The sequence below is a fragment of the Pezoporus occidentalis genome, unplaced genomic scaffold (assembly GCF_034315485.1).
Source record: "Pezoporus occidentalis ecotype Australia unplaced genomic scaffold, CSIRO_AGI_Poc_V1 ctg121, whole genome shotgun sequence".
Taxonomy (NCBI): Eukaryota; Metazoa; Chordata; class Aves; order Psittaciformes; family Psittacidae; genus Pezoporus; species Pezoporus occidentalis.
The window spans coordinates 502,150-521,212 of record NW_026913006.1 but is presented as its reverse complement, the minus strand read 5'-3'; the positions used below and the strand labels follow the sequence as shown (position 1 = coordinate 521,212).

General features: G+C 40.5%; 2 protein-coding genes across 7 annotated transcripts in view; both read left to right on the top strand.

The window, feature by feature from the left end:
- ANO5 (anoctamin 5) overlaps positions 1–19,063 on the top strand; it is a 315,349-nt gene that overhangs the window by 249,367 nt on the left and 46,919 nt on the right. The window lies entirely within an intron of this gene.
- GAS2 (growth arrest specific 2) overlaps positions 4,369–19,063 on the top strand; it is a 90,224-nt gene continuing 75,529 nt past the window's right edge. For 2 of the 6 annotated variants that reach the window (XM_062607253.1, XM_062607258.1), the window contains exons 1-2: positions 4,369–4,620; positions 13,588–13,749. In XM_062607253.1, coding sequence (XP_062463237.1) covers positions 13,608–13,749 — 142 coding nt within the window. In that variant the 5' untranslated portion in view covers positions 4,369–4,620; positions 13,588–13,607. Of the gene's footprint in view, positions 4,621–4,790; positions 4,949–5,150; positions 5,173–6,640; positions 6,819–13,587; positions 13,750–19,063 lie in introns of those variants that run through there. The other 4 variants (XM_062607254.1, XM_062607255.1, XM_062607257.1 and 1 more) reach the window with 4 other exon arrangements.

Sequence of the window (19,063 nt, the reverse complement as noted above, 5' to 3'; positions counted from 1 at the left end):
ACTCTCAGTCTGTGATATCAAAATGCTGAAAAGGTGTCCCCTACCTTACGACCCTCATGGGATCTACTTAATAATCGTCTTGTAGATTGTAAGTCTGACACATCCAAAAGATTAAGTAACTTTCTCAAGATCACATACAGATTTCTTGTTTGGTTGTGACAGCAAGTGATAATTAGAGCCAAGATGATTCCCAAATCACTGTACTTCCCTTCTCTAATAACATATTACTAGGTATGTGGTTTGTGAGATAAGGAAGAAGGAAAGAGAAGGGAAATGTGTGCAGGACTCTTTTACAAATTGAATTAATAAGTTGAGCCCATCTTTATACAGTTCTCACTGTTCATTAACATCAGACTACTTTACAAGAAGGTTTTTATGAATATGCCTATTTTACAGGTGGGAAAAATGAAATAGTGAATTGATAAAACTCATACAACAGATGAATTTGCAGGGCTGGGAAAAAGAACTGAATCTCCCAACCCCCAAGAGACAGAAATAACTTATTAAATGAGCTGGCATTCACCCTGTTTCATTTGGCAATATAATATAGTGCAGAGGGAATGGTGTTCTTTCCATTAGGAACGTTTCAGTGATGCCATTTTAATAGAAGAATGAAAAGGAATGTTGGACTGAAAGCATTCCCTAAGGTATAAGATTGACTGTTTGAACTGAGTGTTTCAGAGAAAAAAAAAAAACTGGAAAAGAATAGCAATAGACGTAGTATCTCAACAATAGCTTCTGAGGAAAAATCATTTGAAATGTTGATGCATAAAGCTGTAGGGGTGGCTGAAAAGCCATGTTGGAAACACAGGGACAAGGGCAAGGAGAACTATGTGAAGTTGGTACGGAAAGAACATCAAACTTGGAAACCTAAGTGAGCGCCTGCTTTCTGCTTAGAAGAACCAGTGTGTGTCTCTCCCTTTACAATCTATTTGAAATAAGGCACATTCACAAAACGTGCAATTTTTGTTGTTACAGAGGCAAGTTTATTACAAATTGTGTGTTTTGTGAAAGTGCGTTACTTCAAATAGGTTAGAATTAATTATCTGCCTTTTTTATACTTCATGGAAAGAGCAAGGCGAGAAAAGTAGAGCTGAACTTGAGATGGCCAAAGACTCTGCTGCTTTATAGGATTTTGACATGGATACAGGATCCTAAATTGGACTACAGAAGTTGTTCCGGTGTCTAAGTTCTATGAAATTGTTGTATTTCTCTAGATAGATAGCCAGTAAGGAAGGAAGACATTTGACTCACATAGATCCCTCTGTACAGCAATACCTCTATATGCCACATATTTGCTGCTGGGTTAGCTTAGCATTTTCATTTAGATGTATCTGATCACTAGCAAGCCTGTTGAAATACTTCCCCCCCCCCCCCCCCCCCATCAGTACAATATTATGATTATGTTGCTGAGAAGTATAGACTGGTGTGGGAAAGTTTCAATGCAGATATGATGAAGTTATGAAGACTTTGAGATGAGTCCATAGGACTGTAAGAAGAGATTGGAAGCTATATCTGTAGTTATATTCAGCACTCTCAGATTTGGAATAACTGCTAATAATTTAGTTCTTATAAACCAGGTATTAAAAAGTCCTCATCTGATTTCATTACTGTTAAAGGAAGTTTCATTGTGGGTGACATCAGAGGCAGAACTGGGTTAAATATAAATAGAAACTCAACAAAATATTCTCAGACAAAGTCCAATAACAAAGGGGGTAATTTAATGGGAAGAGAAATTGAAGCAAAGACTACTAATACTAGTGTCACAGAATACGAGGTTGGAAGGGGCCTCAAGGATCATCTGCTCCTGCCTTTCTTGGCAAAATCACAGTCTTGAGAAGATGTCCCAGCATGATGTCCAACTGAATCTTAAAAGGGTCCAGTGCTGGAGAAACCACTGCTTCTGAAGAGCTATTTTTCCGCAGCTGATTGTTCTGATTGTGAAAAATTTTCCTCGTGTCTAACTGGAATCTTCCCAGGAGTAACTTATGCCCATCACCCCTTGTTTGTTCCATGTCACTCCTTGTAAAAACATCTCCTCTGTAGCCACCATTTTAACATGGTTACAAGGTCTCCCATGAGTCTTCTTTGCTCTAGGCTGAACAAAAGCAGTTCTCTCAGCTTTTCCTCATGTGGCTTCCTAGTCCTTGGATCATCTTTGTGGTTCTTCTCTGGATCCTCCCCAGCCTGTCCATGTCTTTTTTGTTTAGCAGGGGACCAAAACTGAACACAGCATTCCAGGTGTGGGCTGACAAGCTTTCCACCAGTACATATGCAAATGCACATCTAGGATTTTTTTACATGATAGCTCAAAGAACCTCAGCTTAACTCCCTGTGTGGAATTGCTCCTAAGCAGGGAACTTGTAACTGGAAGAGGACACATGACCTTTGAGAAGCTTTTAATGGAAATGTAATTGGTGCTTAGGGGAATGTATTCTAACTTCTTTATAAAGGGGCAAGACTTTTAGGTGTAGAGGACACCGTAACAGAATTGGTCTTCTCATCTCAAGCTTCTTCTTATACTGAGGTGACACATGAACTGGATTTAAATTGCTGTTCGTTATTTAAAAAAAAACAAACAAACCAAAACCATCTTTCTCAAAGTCAGCTAAAACCTGTGTAAGATAATGAAGTGTATACAGGAATCTGCTCATCAGCTCAGCATCTGATTCCCTGCAGTGGATTTTTAAGATCTCTGAGGGCTTTTTTTCTCCCTTTTTTTTTTTTCTTAGTGTCCAAGAAATTGGATGAGCCAAAGAATACCATGCCCAGGGCATCTGAATTTTGCTAACAAGAACAAAACTAGGAGTTCATTTAATTCTGTGCTGTTAGTCACATAGTACATGGCTAGAGCTCATCCTAGTTAAATACTTTGGCATGCTGATAAAGTGCTCTCATTGAAATAGCACTCATCGCAGCAGTTAATAGTCCATCAGAACAGCATAATAGGAGTATGGAATACAATAAAGAAGGAAAGATGTGTGTATTCTGATTGGCTAGAACTGAACATCTGCTACTCAGAGAACAGGAATTTGCTTACAGTGCAATTACTGAGAAATAGCCCAGCATTAATTGTGCAAATCAAGTTTTCCCAGCAGATCAGAGTACAAAAGAAATGAATGTAAATAAAAAATAAGGGTCAGCTTGATGTGCTCTTCAGCAATCAGGTTAAAACAATTCTTTTAGAGTAATTACATATAATGTGCTTTGGGTAGAACAAATTAATTAAGTGGATATATTCTGTGAAAGATAAAAAATCAGTGTGCTGTTTGACTGGAGCACTCTCCTGGAAAGTGCTAACATGATACCATTAGTAAACTCAACCAGACAATCTACATGCATGCATTAGAAGAAGTAGAAGTCTGAACATCTGTTTCCCGCTATTGGATTCATGAAAGGGGCTTCGCTGTGCAGGGAATAAGTGAATAAACAGTTGGAGTAGGTTACCTCTGGCGTTTAACAAAATGCTGAGATGTCACAGAAAGGACATAAGGTGAGAATAAAATGGCTGAAAGAAAAAGGGTTGAAGAGTCAACTTGGCAAATGAAACACAAATGTACAAGAAGGAGCAAACCCTCTACCCATCACCATCCTGAAAAAGTAATATAAGAATGCTTAATTTCTGAGCAGCATACTTTTTTAGGTCATAGAACAGGAAAAATCATTGAAAGGACCTTAAAACTCATTCTGTTCCAGCCCCCTGCCACGGGCAGCAACAAAACATACCAGCAGGGACGCCTTCCACTAGACCAGGTTGTTCCAAGCCCTGTCCAGCCTGGTCTGGAACACTGCTAGGGATGGAGCAGCCACAGCTTCTCCGGGCAACCTGTGCCAGGGCCTCACCACCCTCACAGGGAAGAACTTCTCTACTTAAATACACTACAAGGTGATATGAAATTTTTTTGGAGATAGATGTGATAAATCAGAGTTCCCAAAGCTGTTCTTTTAGCTGTCGGGGGGGTGTGGGTGTGTGTGTGTGTGCAACGTGACAAAGTTGTGCTGTAAAGTGTTAAAAACAATCCCCAGACAACTAGTCAAAGAAAAAGACAGTTTTATCTTGGATGAGAATTTTTCCTTTCTCCTTTTACTATTCTTTTTTCCTTATTCTACAATCAGGAGTCTTAGAAAGGGAGTAACAATAACAGAGAAACGGACCCAAGCACCAGCTTGCTGCCAAGGGCTGTAACACAATATCTCAGGATTTCAAGGGTGAATCAGTGCAAACTGCCTCTGCCGCCCCTCTGAAAAGGAAAAAAAAAAAAAAAAAGTAAGTATTGCACTTCCGTTCGCGCTCGGTGGCTGCTGAAATATGGGACAGCCGGGAAAAAAAAAAAAAAAAAAAGGAAAAGGAAAAAAAAAAACCACAACACAAAACAACCCGGGGGTTCCCCAGGCGAGCCCCGCTCGGAGCGGACAGAAGCATGAGGAGCGGCAGCGCGGCTGCTGCCCGTCTGTTCCGCTCCGGGGGACCGCGGCGGCGGTGGGCTGGTGAGTGCGGCCCCGGGAGCGGGACCCGAGCTGAGCACTGCCCGCCCCGGCGGAGCTCGCAGCTCGAGCTCCTTTAAATTGAGGGCGTTCGGTAGGGTTAAAGTGAAAGGGGCTGGGGAGCGGAGCGGGAAGGTGAGTGCCTGGCGGCTCTGCGCTGTGGAGTCGGTACTTTTGTGTCTTTCCCCCACCCCTTTCACTTCCCCCGGGAGCGGCGGGCACCGCGTTGCGGGTATCGGGACGGCTTTCTGAAGGCTGCGGGGTTTCATGGTGGAGCCCTGCGATCGGTTGGCTCCTGGGGCCCATCCCGTGGCGTGTGGTGCTTGGTCCTGCCCCCCAAGGGGCAGATCTGGGAGCAGCCCCTCCAGCACTGATGGCAAAGCCATTACTAGTTTAGCCTTACAGCAGAGGGGTCCCGAGGCGGACGGACGCGTTCTGGCGCCGCGCAGAGCCGGGCTCCGCGGTGGGTGAGACGGGGGGCGGCTGCCGGACTTTCGGGGAGAGATGGGGGGGGAGGTCCTCCTGCGAGGCGGTGTGAGCGCTTCCAGCCCAGCTTTCACGGGGGCTCCTACTTGGTCTGTGCATCCGTCTCCTCAATCTCAGGCTTGTTCTGCGTACCCCTGGGTTGCTGGGTCCGAAGGGCCGGCGGGAGGAGACCCTCTCTCACACCGAAATCCGCCCTTTCAGGTTGTTGCTTTCTTCTTCAGGTTTTAGATTGACATCTCAGGAGGGTAGAGTTTGACTGTAAGAGGACTGTTCTTACTCAGTAGTGCTTTTGTGTAAGAAGTGAAGGTTGCTGCCTTGCTTATCCTTCCTTATCTATCTTCCTGCAATGATGGCTGTCAGTGGAGCCCACTGGTTTTGTGAGCTTCTAGGGGAGAAGGGTGCCTGGGGCACCAGGAAGGGTTCACTGCAGGTTCCCCAGTGCAGTTCCAGCACGCTTCTGATGTTACTTGGAAATTAAAAATGGACAACAGAAAGTATTCTTTGGTTTCCATATGTATTAAATTATGAATTGTTTCCTCGCTGTGTAGTAGATGTGGTGCCAAGTGTCATGGTTTTGTGATGTGGATTGTGATTTAATAGGAAATTAGCTGATGTTCCTCAGTTAACATCATATGTTACCGTAGGCCATCTGATCAGCATTATACCGTGGTGCCCTAGTTGGAACCACAACCAAACCCTAGATGGAGGTGGTGAGGTGAGGAAGAGGCAATACTACTCTCAACTTCTTACACTGACTTTAGGCTATTAACTTATTTGGTCACTCTGTTTATTTTACCCACAGGCTTATTTAAATTGGCACATTTGCTATCCAGAGTACTTCTTCAGCTCCACTTTACACCTCTCAATTAAGCTTCACACTAATTTCAGGACAGGATTTAGGAGTAGAACTTCATGATTAAAAGCAAAGCTGATGATTTAGAGTCAGCTTGTACTACTGCCTCCATAATGTACTTGCAGCAAGAGACATGCTTGTGTTCCTTGTATGATGTATCAGTTTAAATATATATTTCCTTTTCTAGCTGGTAGAAGTTGAAACTTCTTTTTGTACTCGTTTTTAATGGCTATTTTGCTTAGCCAGAAAAACACGCAGTAAAAGCCAGGCAAAGAGATGTCAACTTCAAAGTTTTTGGGCTGTGTTAGGAATCAGGCTTAGCTTCCAAGAGTTACAATTTTATGAGCAAATCAATATTGAACATTCTTAAAGCTTTGTTTTGGTTTGAGTGAGAAGGACTTTTTGCTTTTCTTTTGGTAGAGGAGACATTATCAAGGCAACAGGATTATTTCTTCTAGGCATAGTCCTGCAAATGTCTAGGCTTCCAGTCATTAGCTCAGATTTTTAAGTGTGGTTAACTCCATTTTGTTCTGGCCTCAGACCAAGGGCCTTTTGGGTCTAAAGTATCACTGAGCTCTTGGGCCAAGGTTCTCCATCCTCCACTTGAAGTACTGCACACATTTGTAACACATATATTCATAATGTAAAGGACAAAGGCTTCTTGTGATGAAAGTTTACTTTATCAGTGTAGATCGCATTTTGATGTAAGCCCTTAAAAATTCTAATTGATTAATGAGTTTCAGATGGTGGTTCCCTTCCAGTGCCCCTCCCCCTGCTCCCAGCATATACGGTGTGCTCCAAGTCAAGCTGGGAAAGATCCAGAAACCTTGGCCTAAATTGGTTGTGGTATAGTTTATAAGGATAATAAAATAACTAGAAAAATTGAATTTCCTTAGAAAAATATGTTTGCTACATTTGTGAGCTGATGTTTTACCTGCTGCTTTATGACAGTGAGAAAACTAAGTTACAGATACCTGTATTTAGTGTGATGAAGGTCAGAATCACCTATGGAAGGGAAGGCTCTGTAATAGCTTTTTGAGGAGGAGCTGTGCCATATAGTAGCTGACTTGCTTGAAAGTGTTTGTGTTTACATATGTAAAAATGAAAAATGAGTGATTACTGTTCTGTAGTAAACTGGAAATTGAAGGTGGTAATTGAGTAGCATCTACCAGTGAATGATGGGTCTCTGATTTTTTTTTTCTTTTTTTTTTATCTTTCTTGTTTTTTTTGGTTTGTTTATGTTGGCTTCTCCTGCCCCCCCCTCCATTTTAAGGATTTTGAGGAGGGGAGCTTTCGTGGTTTCACCTGGGGAAATGATTTCACTGTCTAGAAGATCTCACCATAGGGAACAGTTTCCTGATGTTAAAAATATCAATTGCAGAAGTTGTTAGTTACCCCTGTGGCTCTCAAAGGAAGCTGTTAATGTATATTTTTTTTTCCTCTCCTTTCTGCATATATATTTGTGTATGCATATGTATATGGGTGAGGGGTAGAAAAACAAGAGCAACCTCTAGTCTGTGGATTAATGCTATACTCTCCCAATCTGAAAAAAAAATGCTAATACTGATATAGGAAAACTGAAATCGGTTTTTGACACAGCTATGTGTGTCAAACTAGCACTTGATGATCTGAAAGTGGTGATTGCAAGTATACGTCCCAGGCTGTGTTCAGCCTCAGTTCCACTTGCACAAATGTGTATTTTGTTGCTGCAATATAATGAGTTTATGAATGTTGGGTCTTTTATTTAAGCCTCTTTTGCACCCAGCTTGCAGTTCCAGTGAATGAATGTTTCACACAGTCCACTTAAACTCCAGTGACATTTCAAAAGTTCTGTTCTTTTCCATCTGCTTGAGGTGATTAGAACTAGCAGGGAGATCCAGCAGAGACCCTTGCCAGATACTCATGAGCTCTATCCTGGCTTTTGATCCTTTCTCTCCTCTCTTTCCAGGATGGCTTCTTTCCAATAGCATTACCTTCTCTCTAAGACAGCAGGAGATTGTCTGCAGTTATAGCTGATACCCCTCTGTCAAAGCCAATGTACAGTCTAGCACTCAAGTTCCAGTTCTTTCAGAGAAAAGCTCTTGCTGCTCTTGCCTAAGTTGCTGTCTGCTGTCTCTGCCACTGACAGTAAACTGTGTGACATGTACACAGTTGTGTGCATGATGTTTTGTTTCTTCTGCAACTGATACCTGATGCACTGCCTCAGTGGTATTACAAAGGCTCAGAAGCTTAGAGCCATCATCTTCCATGAGGTTTTTATGAAATAGTCTTTGAACTTGGTGTCCAAGACAGTTATGCCATCTTCTTGCCAGTTGTTCCAGCTTTGTGGAGCAAGTAGGATGCTGAATTGGCACACATGCAAATCTTCAGTCCTGGAGAACTCTGTTTTGGCTGCCAGGTGGACAGAGCCAGTGATTAGCTTGCCTGGTAGGAGGCAGTACCTGGGTGGGTCAGAGCAAGTGTCTGTCACATAATGTCACAGTCAAGCTGGTATATGGTGCAAAGACTATGTTGTGTAGGAGTCTCTATACAGAGTTCTGCATGTGCTTTATGATTTACTTATTTCCCCTCTATAGATACTTTTTAACATGATTTTAATCTTTTGTAACTAAATACAAATATGAAGAAAAACACTTGTTGGACTAAATACTGAATTTCTATGCTAATTCTTAAACCAAGTCATCAAGAACAAGTGACTGAGCAAGACTTCTTCATCCCTGACCTGGAAGGATCATATCTAGCAGCAAGTTAAAAGGAGCTCTCAAGCCTCCTTTTGGTTGGGAAATAACACTCATGTAGTAATTAGGAAGCAGGCTGCATCAACAATGAAACTCGTGTAATACAGAGAGCACTGCAGGGCCAGCAGCTACTCAGTGAAAACCACTATGTCCATATCCTGGAACTGAATGGGTAATTTGGAGTAAAAACTCAATGTTTTGTATGATTATCTCAAAGGGTGGAACTTGCTTTTTCTGTGTATGTGTATCTGTGCATACACACACACTTTTCTATATATGTTTTTATTCCTCCTGATCATACTTGGTAAGAAAGGTGGTTGGAATAGGAAATGGGATTGAATCCATGGATCTGCCACTGTGAGTGTCTAAGTGTGCAGCCACTTTGGCTTTCTGGGTCAGTCCTTGCCTCCTGTGTGTTTTGAGTACAGAGTGTATCGTTCTTCAGTCCTTTTGTTCTACCAGTTAGCCCCAACAAAAGGCAGTGGAATTACAGAAGATTACTTGTTTGATGCTCATTGCTTTCCCTTGATGATCACTGACAACAATCAGCAGGTAGCGTAAGTTACACCACTGGTAAAATAGAAGCTGTGAGCTACAATACACAGAAAACTAAATGTATTACTGTAAAGGAAAATAAAAACTTCAGTGTTTGGTAGGAGCAAGCAGAAGCAAATACAGCCTTTTAGTGTGTCGAGTCTGTTACATGTCACTAGGTGTACTGTAAACTATCCCACACTGAATTCTTCAGTTAGACAAGAAGTCTGAGAATTTGAGATGTCATCCTCTTACTTAAGTGGAAAAAAAAAAAAGGCTGTGCTGCATAAATGTGACCTGTGACAAAACAGAATGAAAAGTAGTTGAAGACCTTTCCTTGTCTACATTCAGAATAGTGGGGGGAAGAAGTTGCTTTTTCAGGAGCAAGTCATTCAGAGGTAAGTTTTGAAAATGCTTCTGCGTATCATGTCAGCCTGAACAGTTTATAAAGGAGTGTAACATTCTGTGAAATATTTGTTGTGTTTGTGTTGGCTAGTTTCAAAGAGCCATATATATGATGATCTGATGTTGCTGTTAGAAAGTAGTGAGATTAGGAAAACCAGTCTTTTTTGGCTACTTAATTCATTCCTTATTCCTGCCAAAAGGAAAGGATGAAATAGTTGGAGCCGGAGGTTTGCCTCAGCTGTGGTGATGTGGCCTTGAACACTGTCTACCTCCCTGGCAAGTTAAAAATATGACCAAATTACTCACTGATAAATTGTTAAACTCTTCTTCAGCTCACCAGAAAATAAATACATTGTGACATTTTAAGGAAGTGAAGTTGATGGTATATGAGCAAAGAATCAAGAACCTGGCCTTGACTTGAGGTTGACTCTTCAAAGAGGTCTTGAAGGAGCTCAGGACCCAACTTCTGTCACCTTCACCTAAGCCAGTTCAGCTTTGTCACAGATCCTGTGACAAAGTATGTGATGAAAGTTTCAATAGTTAATGTATGGGCTATTACAGTTGATGAAGGAGATGAATGTTTTTACTGAAGTTTAGGTATTTCAGCCCTGAGGCATCTTGGACCTAGTCCTGGTATAGAGATGCTGGAATAATTTTTTAGCTTCTAGAGATTTTTGTCACCTATTTGCCTTTCCTTATCTTTCCTAGTTTCCTGTTCTGCGAACTTGTGTTCTAGTAAAACTACGTTAGAATACCCTTCTTGTCTCTGTATCTTCTCTCTTCCTACTGCCACAGTTACTCTGAAACTAAAGCACCCATCCATCCACTGAAATCCAAGCTCTTTGTTCTCCCACTTTTCTTCCTTTAATTAGTTTCAGGAGTTCTTTGAGACTTTCACACAGCCTGGTTGCTGAGTTTTACAAAACGAGAGGTAGGCCAATATGTAATATATTTCAAGACAGCTTGTGTTTTAGAGACAAGCTGAAATAACATCTCATATCCCTGAATCCTCTGTGCTGTCTCACCACGGAGATCAGCCTGAAGCATAAACAGACTGCAGGGCTTGTTTCACAGCCTGATGGGGAAACCCAAACTGCCTCCATGTAGCTGTTCCAGCAGCCTTCCCTGTCTTTGCTCTGGTCTTAAAGAAATACAACTTTCAGACCTTCAAATTACTTCAGCCCCACCAATAGCAGCATCCAGTAGCAAATCTGGCTGGCTGTCAGGCATATTATAATGGTTATTAATTATATTATATTGGTTATTAATTATCTCCATATTTGAAGTGCCCTATGGAGCTTGTAGTCTTGTAGTGATAAGGTAGGTGGGCCTTTCCTGAGATGGAAGAAAAAGATGTCATCTCCATAGTTTTCCTCTTAACGCAGCCTAGCTCGGTATATGTGCCATGTGTAGTATTCTTAGCAGGGCAGACTCTGCATAGGGTCCCATGGTGGATATTCCTGTGTGCATCTTTGAAATAAAAAATTAGAGAATAACGTAGGTGGGAAGGGACCTCCAGGGGTAATGTAGTCTAACACGCACCCCACCCCCCACACCTCCCCAAAGCATGTATGAACTGTGAAATTATTTCCAGTAAAGTGGTGCAGTGTCTGACTGGTTCCTTTAGTACAATGGCTCTGCTTTTTTTTTTTTTTTTCAGGTATATTTTTGCAGTTTGTATGTCAAAAGAAATAAATGGCAAGATTTTGTTTCCTAAATATTTAGATACATAGGTATTAATAAACTGAAAAATGGATGCCCCAAAAGGATGTATTTTTACCTTGTGTCTTGCGCATGAAATGAACATTCAGGAATAAGTAATTTTTTATTGCCTTTTCATATTGTCAGTATCGTTTCAGAGGTGATTCAAGAGAATAAACTAGTTTCAGTTTTGGCTCTCACCATATCAACAGAGTTGCTAGAATCCAGAAATCGGACAGAAAAATAGTAGCTGTGGGGGTTTTGTTTTTTTTTTTTTTTAAAGAAATTATATGACAGAGATATTTATACTTGTTTTTTTCCCATATAACCTTTGAAGGCAAGGTGATGCTAATTATCCATATTGCCTCTGTTTCTATCCAAAATGAAGCAGTGCTTTGAAGCACTAAGGTGCATGGTTCTGAGTGACTAATAGCAACCTTACACATACTGGCATTGTAATCCCTTAGCTATTAGTATCATCTAGTCTGAAGGTCTCTATTTTGAGAATAATGTTCCAGATAGGCTGTTAGCTCTGCACAAATCAAATCCTTCTCTCTCCACTCCCTTCCCCTCCCTCCACCACCCCCTGCAAATGAACAGGTATGATTGTATGATTTGGATTTATTAACCATGAAATCATAAATCAAAGTTTTTTTTACAGAGTTTTCAGAATAAGGTTCTGCTTAAATTACATACTTTAGACTGCCTTAAACTCCTTTGCTTTTGAAGGAACTTTGATGCACAAATTTTTTTTTTAGTATAACATATACTGATAATTAATAAATCTGTGTTTATACAAGGGAATAAAGTATTTTTTCATCTTTATTTTCCCCATCCATAGCTGAAAAAATGTCCAATTTCAGTAAGAAGTGTGTTAGCAGTAAAAGCTGTGTATATCCGAAGGGCAAGCCAAACTTCAGGATTTGGGGTGAGGTACTCTGAACAAGAGCTTAGGCAGATGAGTTTGCCAACAAGGACTTTAATTACCCAGGGTATGGTTAAAAACTGCTGGAGTGTTTTAACGTAAGCATTAAAATATCCCAAATAGACTTTCATATGTTTGGAAATGTTGGTTACAGCCCAGTTTTATGGAAAAGCAGTTCTTTTTACATTCAGTAAACATTTTCCTCTTTCTTTGGTAAGGGAATTGTTTTCAGTATTCTTGTTATTTCAGGCCACAAGGGAATAGTGTAACAAATAGTTTGTTTTTTTTTGTTGTTGTTGTTGTTTTTCAAGTCACAAATGCCTCTTACCTGACTTGGAAGATATGCAAAGGACAGATAGAAGCAATGTTTGCATAATATCATAAGCTGAAGCCAGTCGATGTATGTAACTAGAGCTGGTGTAGATTAGTCAGTTCGTAATAGGCAAAGAACTGTTGCTTATGGGCCTCCCATAAAGTCTGTCCCAGTTTGTCTGTCTAGTGCCACCTATCTAAGACCTTGGGAGTGCTGGTTAGTGAGATGGATTTCAGCAGGCTACAGCCAGCCAGGCAAGAAAGTATGTAGGCTCATTGCTACGAGCATCAGGGTCCAGGTCTGAGGTTTTTTTTCCAGAGAGAGAAATGACCTTCTTTACTTAGCACGCTTCTGCCACAGATGGAGGAATTAATCCTTCAGGAGCAAAGATATAGGTCCAGTGGGTTTAAGGTCTCTCGCTGCTGCAAGACTCACAACACTTAACTAATATTTAATACATGACATGTTGTCTTACTGAAACTTGACCTGCAGGTAAGTCCTGGCTGAAGCAGAGTATTTGTGTTAAAGGTGGAAGTGGATGGCATGGGTGACAAGTGCTACCTGTTGTGCTGCTTTCTGAGGAAATAATGCTATTCAGTAAATATATTTGCTGTGAGTTTTTTCTTATGTTATTCTGAAGTTGTAGAATAAACTGATTCCATTTGGTAATGGCATTTGTTAATTGCTACTAAGTTTGCTGTAGTAGTGTAACTCAGTTACTCCTGCATTTTTCTTGGGCCTGATCCAAAAATCTCTGAAGCTTTCCATTTATTTTCAGTGGCTATTGGATTAGGCACTGCAGTGAGTTGTTGGCTTTGTATAAAATGTTTATTTTTATTTGATTTTAATCATGCCTTGCAGAATATGTGGTTATGTGTTGGCAACGTGTAGATTGGCAAGTGCAGTTGAAGTTGTCAATTATCTGTACAATTTAATCATCTGCAGTGTGATCCATAACAAAGCAAAACTTCAGTCATCCTTGATGTATGCATGTGTTAGATCCACATTTGTCTGTCTGACATCTGATTTCTTGGACTCATAGTTACTGTTGTTATCTTCTACAATTCTTAAAACAGAACCCATGAAACTTTGTTTGGTATAATGGCATATTTTGTTCTTTTTCTCTTTTTACTATATAATAAAACAGGTACAGCAAGTGGATAAGCGATGTGCACTGCTCTGAGCCCCAAGGCACGTGGGCCTGGCCTCTCTGATATGCATCAGTACAGTCAGTGGCTTGCAAGTAGACATGAGGCCAACTTGTTGCCGATGAAAGAGGATTTGGCCCTGTGGCTCACAAACCTACTGGGTAAGATACAACTGGATGGAATGCAGATACTGGCAGTAAGAAAACTCTATACACTGCTAGCTGGGAATTCAGTCTCTCAGGCTTCAGAAATAAAGGTTAAGATTAGTTAGCTACCTCTGCATAGTGTGACTGTTAGCAGTTGCAGAAAAGCCATTAAGTAATTTGCCTCTACAGTGTTTCTGTGAGTAGCACAATTGACCTTTATTGTTCATTTATTTTTCCTCAGATTTCCCTTTAAATGTTCTTTTGTATATATTTTCTGAGTGGTGATAATTATTGCCATCCACCTACATCTTCCATTTTGTGGGCCAATTGGTAAGCACCCAAAAAAGTATGGGTGAAATGACTGTGATAACAGAAGGAGCCATTAAATAGTCCTTTGTCAACCAAACAATCTAGTGATTGATAATTGCTGCCCAAGGCAATGCATGCATGTGCAAGCTTGTGTGTAGAGGGGTCTGACCCTGCAGGTGGGACCTGGGGATTTTCTGGTTGCAGCTGTGTGTGAAGCCAGGACGTGTTGTTGATGGAAGAGGACGCAAACCAAAAGCCAAGAAAAAAATAGGTACACATGAAGTGGAGCAAAGGAGGCAGATGTTTCTTTGGGATATACGACTCCTTCAAGAAGGTGGAATTTAGGAACTATGAGCCAGGAAATAGTATGTTGTTTTTTGAGAATATTGAGGGGGAAATGGCTTTTGTGTGATCTCTGGAATTGCAAAGGATTCTACCAGAGGAATACATGACTTGCACAACACCTTAAGGGAAATGTAGCAGCATAGCAGCACTTCCTCTCATTAAACAAAGAGGAGAAAATATTTCAGAGGAGGTGATGTTTACATGAAGCTGTTGCAGATGTTATTTTGAAGGAAATTTGGGATGCACATTTTTAAATTTGGTGTATGAGGTTTTGTGTTTTTTTTTTTTGTGGGTTTTTTTTTGGTTGTTGTTTGTTTCTTGTTTGGATTTTTTTTGTTTGTTTGGTTTGGGTTTCTTTTTTTTTTTTTTTCCTGGAAGTGGGTGAGACATAGGCAGTGTGTTGTCTTGGCAAATATTGTAGCTGAATCATCTCAGTGATGTCATACAGTAATAGTGTACCTAGTGCCTTTTAGCTGCATGTTCCTTTTTTAGGAGAAAAGGATGTATCCTGTATTTGAAGAGTGTAGTCAGTGACTACAGTTTTCAGTAGAACACTAGAGCACAGTATTTTGCAGGTAGACGATACCCATTTAGGAGCTGGAATAGTTGCGAATCCACAGCTGCAAAAGTGGCACTTGTTTTATGTCTTTGTGTGGTACTTCCATTTAAATTAATGAGTTTTGAATGTAAAATTGTCTAAGCAATGCCAGAACAAAATCCAGAAATCCTGACTTTTCATTCTAATTACCACAAGACAGCAATCAAAAAGACTGTTTTTTGACTCTGAAACTTATTACATTAAGGATTGATTCTATTTAAATGTTTTAAACAATGAATTTTTAGTGAGACAATTTCCAACAAATAGAAGCTTGTTTGCAGTTTGTAACAGTGTCAAGTTTAGGAATGAGGTCACTTTTTTTAGCAAGAAAGTAGCAATAAGCAGGAGGTTCTGAAATGCCAACTATAATTAAAGATCTGATTTTTCATATGGCCACTAAATTCTACACTGCAGAACTAAATAGGCACAACTTAATTAAGCAACATACACAGTTCATTTGCTTAATGCATCCCCCCCCACACACACCTTCTCACACCAGGCTCTTCTGTTCTCAGAGGTTGTCCTGAAGAGCTGAAATTACAGTGATTTGTTAAACTGATTTAAATTCCTGTGTAGACATTGTTGTTCAAATTAATAATTCCATTAGGTCAAAACTCACATTCAAAATAAGTGTAGCTGAATTTAAGCAATTAATATTCATAGGAATGTATTAACTCAGAATTCAAACTTGGCTTAATTACTTTATAGTTTAGATTAACTTTAATGAGAGGAGGGATGTGTAAGCATACTGATATAAGAGGAAGTAGGTATGAATTTATGGCATGCTGCTACCTTGTAAAAACCTGTTTGTGCTCTCTCATTTTTCAGCATCCAAAAGGACAAAATGGTAGGCAAGAGTCCTTTGTTGTGTCGAGGGTTTTCTTCCTTCATGGGAGAATTAATGTGCTTTGCATTAATGGTTGGTGGATCTTCATGTGCATGAATGCACAGATAACTCACAGCAGATAATATTCTGTGTATCCACACCATAGGTTGCTCTCTGCTGTAACTTGTGTGGCCTTATTCTATCTTTATGCCAGTTTTAGTGCAATAGAATTTCTCAGTTTATAAAAAAAAAAGTAGTATTTCAAGTAATCTTTATCATGTTGGTTTACATTTTGTTTCATCTGTGTTTTCTTCCTTCTTTTGTACTATGAGTCAACAGGGGCACATAATATTTTCAAATAAATGTAGATTTTTTTTTTTTTATTTTTAATAATAGTAGTTTAGGCAAGAATAGGGCTGAACCTCTCTGAAGTACTTTGATCAACTGAGCGTGGGTTTGGACATACTTGTGGGGAGGCAAAGATGCCCAACAGTATTGCTGAGAGTTAAAAGGGTGACAGTATTGCAGCAGCATAGCCTGGTTCGATGTTCCAAACTGGAAAACATTTGAGGGATATTGCACTTTATAATATGAATGAAGGGCTTTGATATCAGATGAAAATTAGGCACAGCCAGAAGTTGACCTTACATAAGTGATAGATAAGAAGGCTGAGATACATGGTGCAGATGGAAAATAATCCTGTAAGAATTTTTAACCCCAGGGCTGGAGCACCTCCCATATAAAGACAGGCTGAGAAAGTTGAGGCTGTTTAGACTGGAGAAGATAAGGCTGTGAGAAGACCTCATAGCAGCTTCCAGTATCTGAATGGGGCCTACAGGGGTGCTGGGGAGGGACTGTTCATCAGGGACTGTAGTGATAGGACAAAGGGTAATGCATTTAAACTCAAGGGAAGTTCATGTTACATATAAGGGAGCAGCTCTTTGTTGTGAGGATGATGAGGCCCTGGAATGGGTTGCCCAAGGAAGTTGTGAATGCTTCATCCCTGGCGGTGTACAAGGCCAGGTTGGACAGAGCTTTGGGTGACATGGTCTAGGGTGAGGCATCCCTGCCCTTAGCAGGGGGGTTGGAACTTGATGATCTTAGGGTTTTTTCCAACCCAAACCTTCATATGACTTCAGGCATTTCATTCTAATTTAGCATGAATGTTGCTGTGGGCTTTTTGAGGATTCACAAGTACTTTGTATGCATTTTGCTAATTATTTTTGGAACCGCATCAGAGAAGTCAAGAGTTTGAGAGGTCAGTTTGTCATTTCAGGTCCATTGCTAAATAGATTTTAGCTGCCTGTATTATGGGGGCTGGAAAAAGGACATGGCACATGAAATCGATGTGTCAGATGGATTAACTCACAATATTGTGCATGATGGCATTCTCAGAGTGGGACACGTCAGTATTGCAGGGGTTAGAGTTTGCATGCATGAGAGGAAGATTGTAGCTATGGGTATTGTGTCTTAGTCTCACTTCTCTCTGTAGAGCTCTGGTGGCTCAGTTGAGAGATCTTTGCACTGGCAAACTTAAGGAGATGTTTTGACCCAACTGCCTTGCAAATTATGATCATCTCTTAGCCTTGTTTTTGTTATGCATAGGCCCTCATCACCAGTCTCTAGCTTAGGACAGGTACAGAGGGATGGTTTCTGTTTCCCCTTTGGCTATTGTGTAGAGCTCTGATATTTTTCCTGTTCCCAGAGCGCAGTTACTAGCTGCAGGGGGTTATATTGTTGCTGATTCAATCCAGCTTCATTTAGCACCATGGAACAGTCCTGCAAGATGTGTATTTGACACATGTCTGGGCTCCAAGATTTCAGTGCTGAGGGCCCTTCCTAACAGAGGACCCAGAGGTTTCTAGCCTTCAGAAGTTGTTCATGAATAAGAAGCTGGACAATGCAGGATGCTGAGGAATTGGACATGTAAATGTTCAGTGTTGTAGGAGGCATTTAAAAGTTTCTTGGGTGCAAAAGTTAAGCAGGCTGAGAGAAAAGGAACAGGGAGGTGAAGAGGTTAGAAGAAGTATTGAGCTGAAGACAAGACTTGGAATTCAGAAGTGTGTGGAAGGAGATGTCAATTTTGGGGGATGAACATTGGGAACTCTTCTGTGGGAAAACTGTCTGTCTTTGGTTCTGAATTAAGCCAAAGCCTGCTTTACCTTGATGTTCTTGCTCATCTTGTTGTCGGAGAGGATTCTATAGCAGTACCTTTATTTTCAACATCAGCATGTTCAGTTCAAGCCAGTGGGAAATGCAGGTTTTAAATGTCTGAATATAAAGTAATTTATGATACTGATACTCCTAGTGATTCTGCTGGTATTGATGCAGTTCCTTTAGTTGAGTGGCTTTACAATTTTCTTTGGTATCAACATGCATGTGGGATTGTTTATATGTCCCATTTCAAAACAGTGATAATGTCTCAATGCTACCAAAACTATTGCTGTCAGCTATTGTAGGAAACAGTATCCTTGTCAGAAAAGAACCGGTTTTGCATGTATATAAACTCTTTGGGCCTTTGTTTTCTTTACTTTTATGGTGTTTTGTTATTTTGGGTTTAGATGTCACATAGTTTAAGAGGGTCAGGAAGAGCTGTTCCACTGGTTGCTCAGTATTGTAGAAGCTCATCCTTTTACTGATATGTTTCAGAGATGCACCCGAATGAAATGTTTCAATTTGGAAACTAGTAGTTTTGTGTAACCACTGGAGTGTACAATAAGAATAATAGTAAATAGTTATTAAATGAAGTATGGAAAAGCTCAGTTCAGTAACAGAGGAGCCAACTAGATTTTGGTACTTGTAGTTTTTGGTTTCCTCCACCTTCTCCTGAGGCTCTTGTCTGAGGTGACCCATAGGGAATTCTTCATCTTCAGCCTCTTGGGCACCCACCCTGTGCGTGGGCTCTTTTTGATTAAGCTTTCATAGCCTCCCAGTGTGGTTGCATTAGGACCCCCAGGACTGGGTGCCCTTACAGATAGCTGCCCACAGTTTCCAAGTGGTAGGTGCTCAGGTGTAAGAGTTGGTCTTTGTAAGGGGCATCTCGTGATTGTGATCAAAGAGAGGGTGAGAAATGCTTGTAAGGTTTGGAAAAGCTTTCATATTCCTGTTTGTTTTGCATACTTGCAGTGTTGGTGTTTTTATTATCCTTAATGTTATTACCATTTTATAAAAATATTGTGAGGGCTTTCTTGTAATTATAGTGGGAGTTATACATTTTTAATAGAGTTTAATGTTTTTTCCATACAAATATA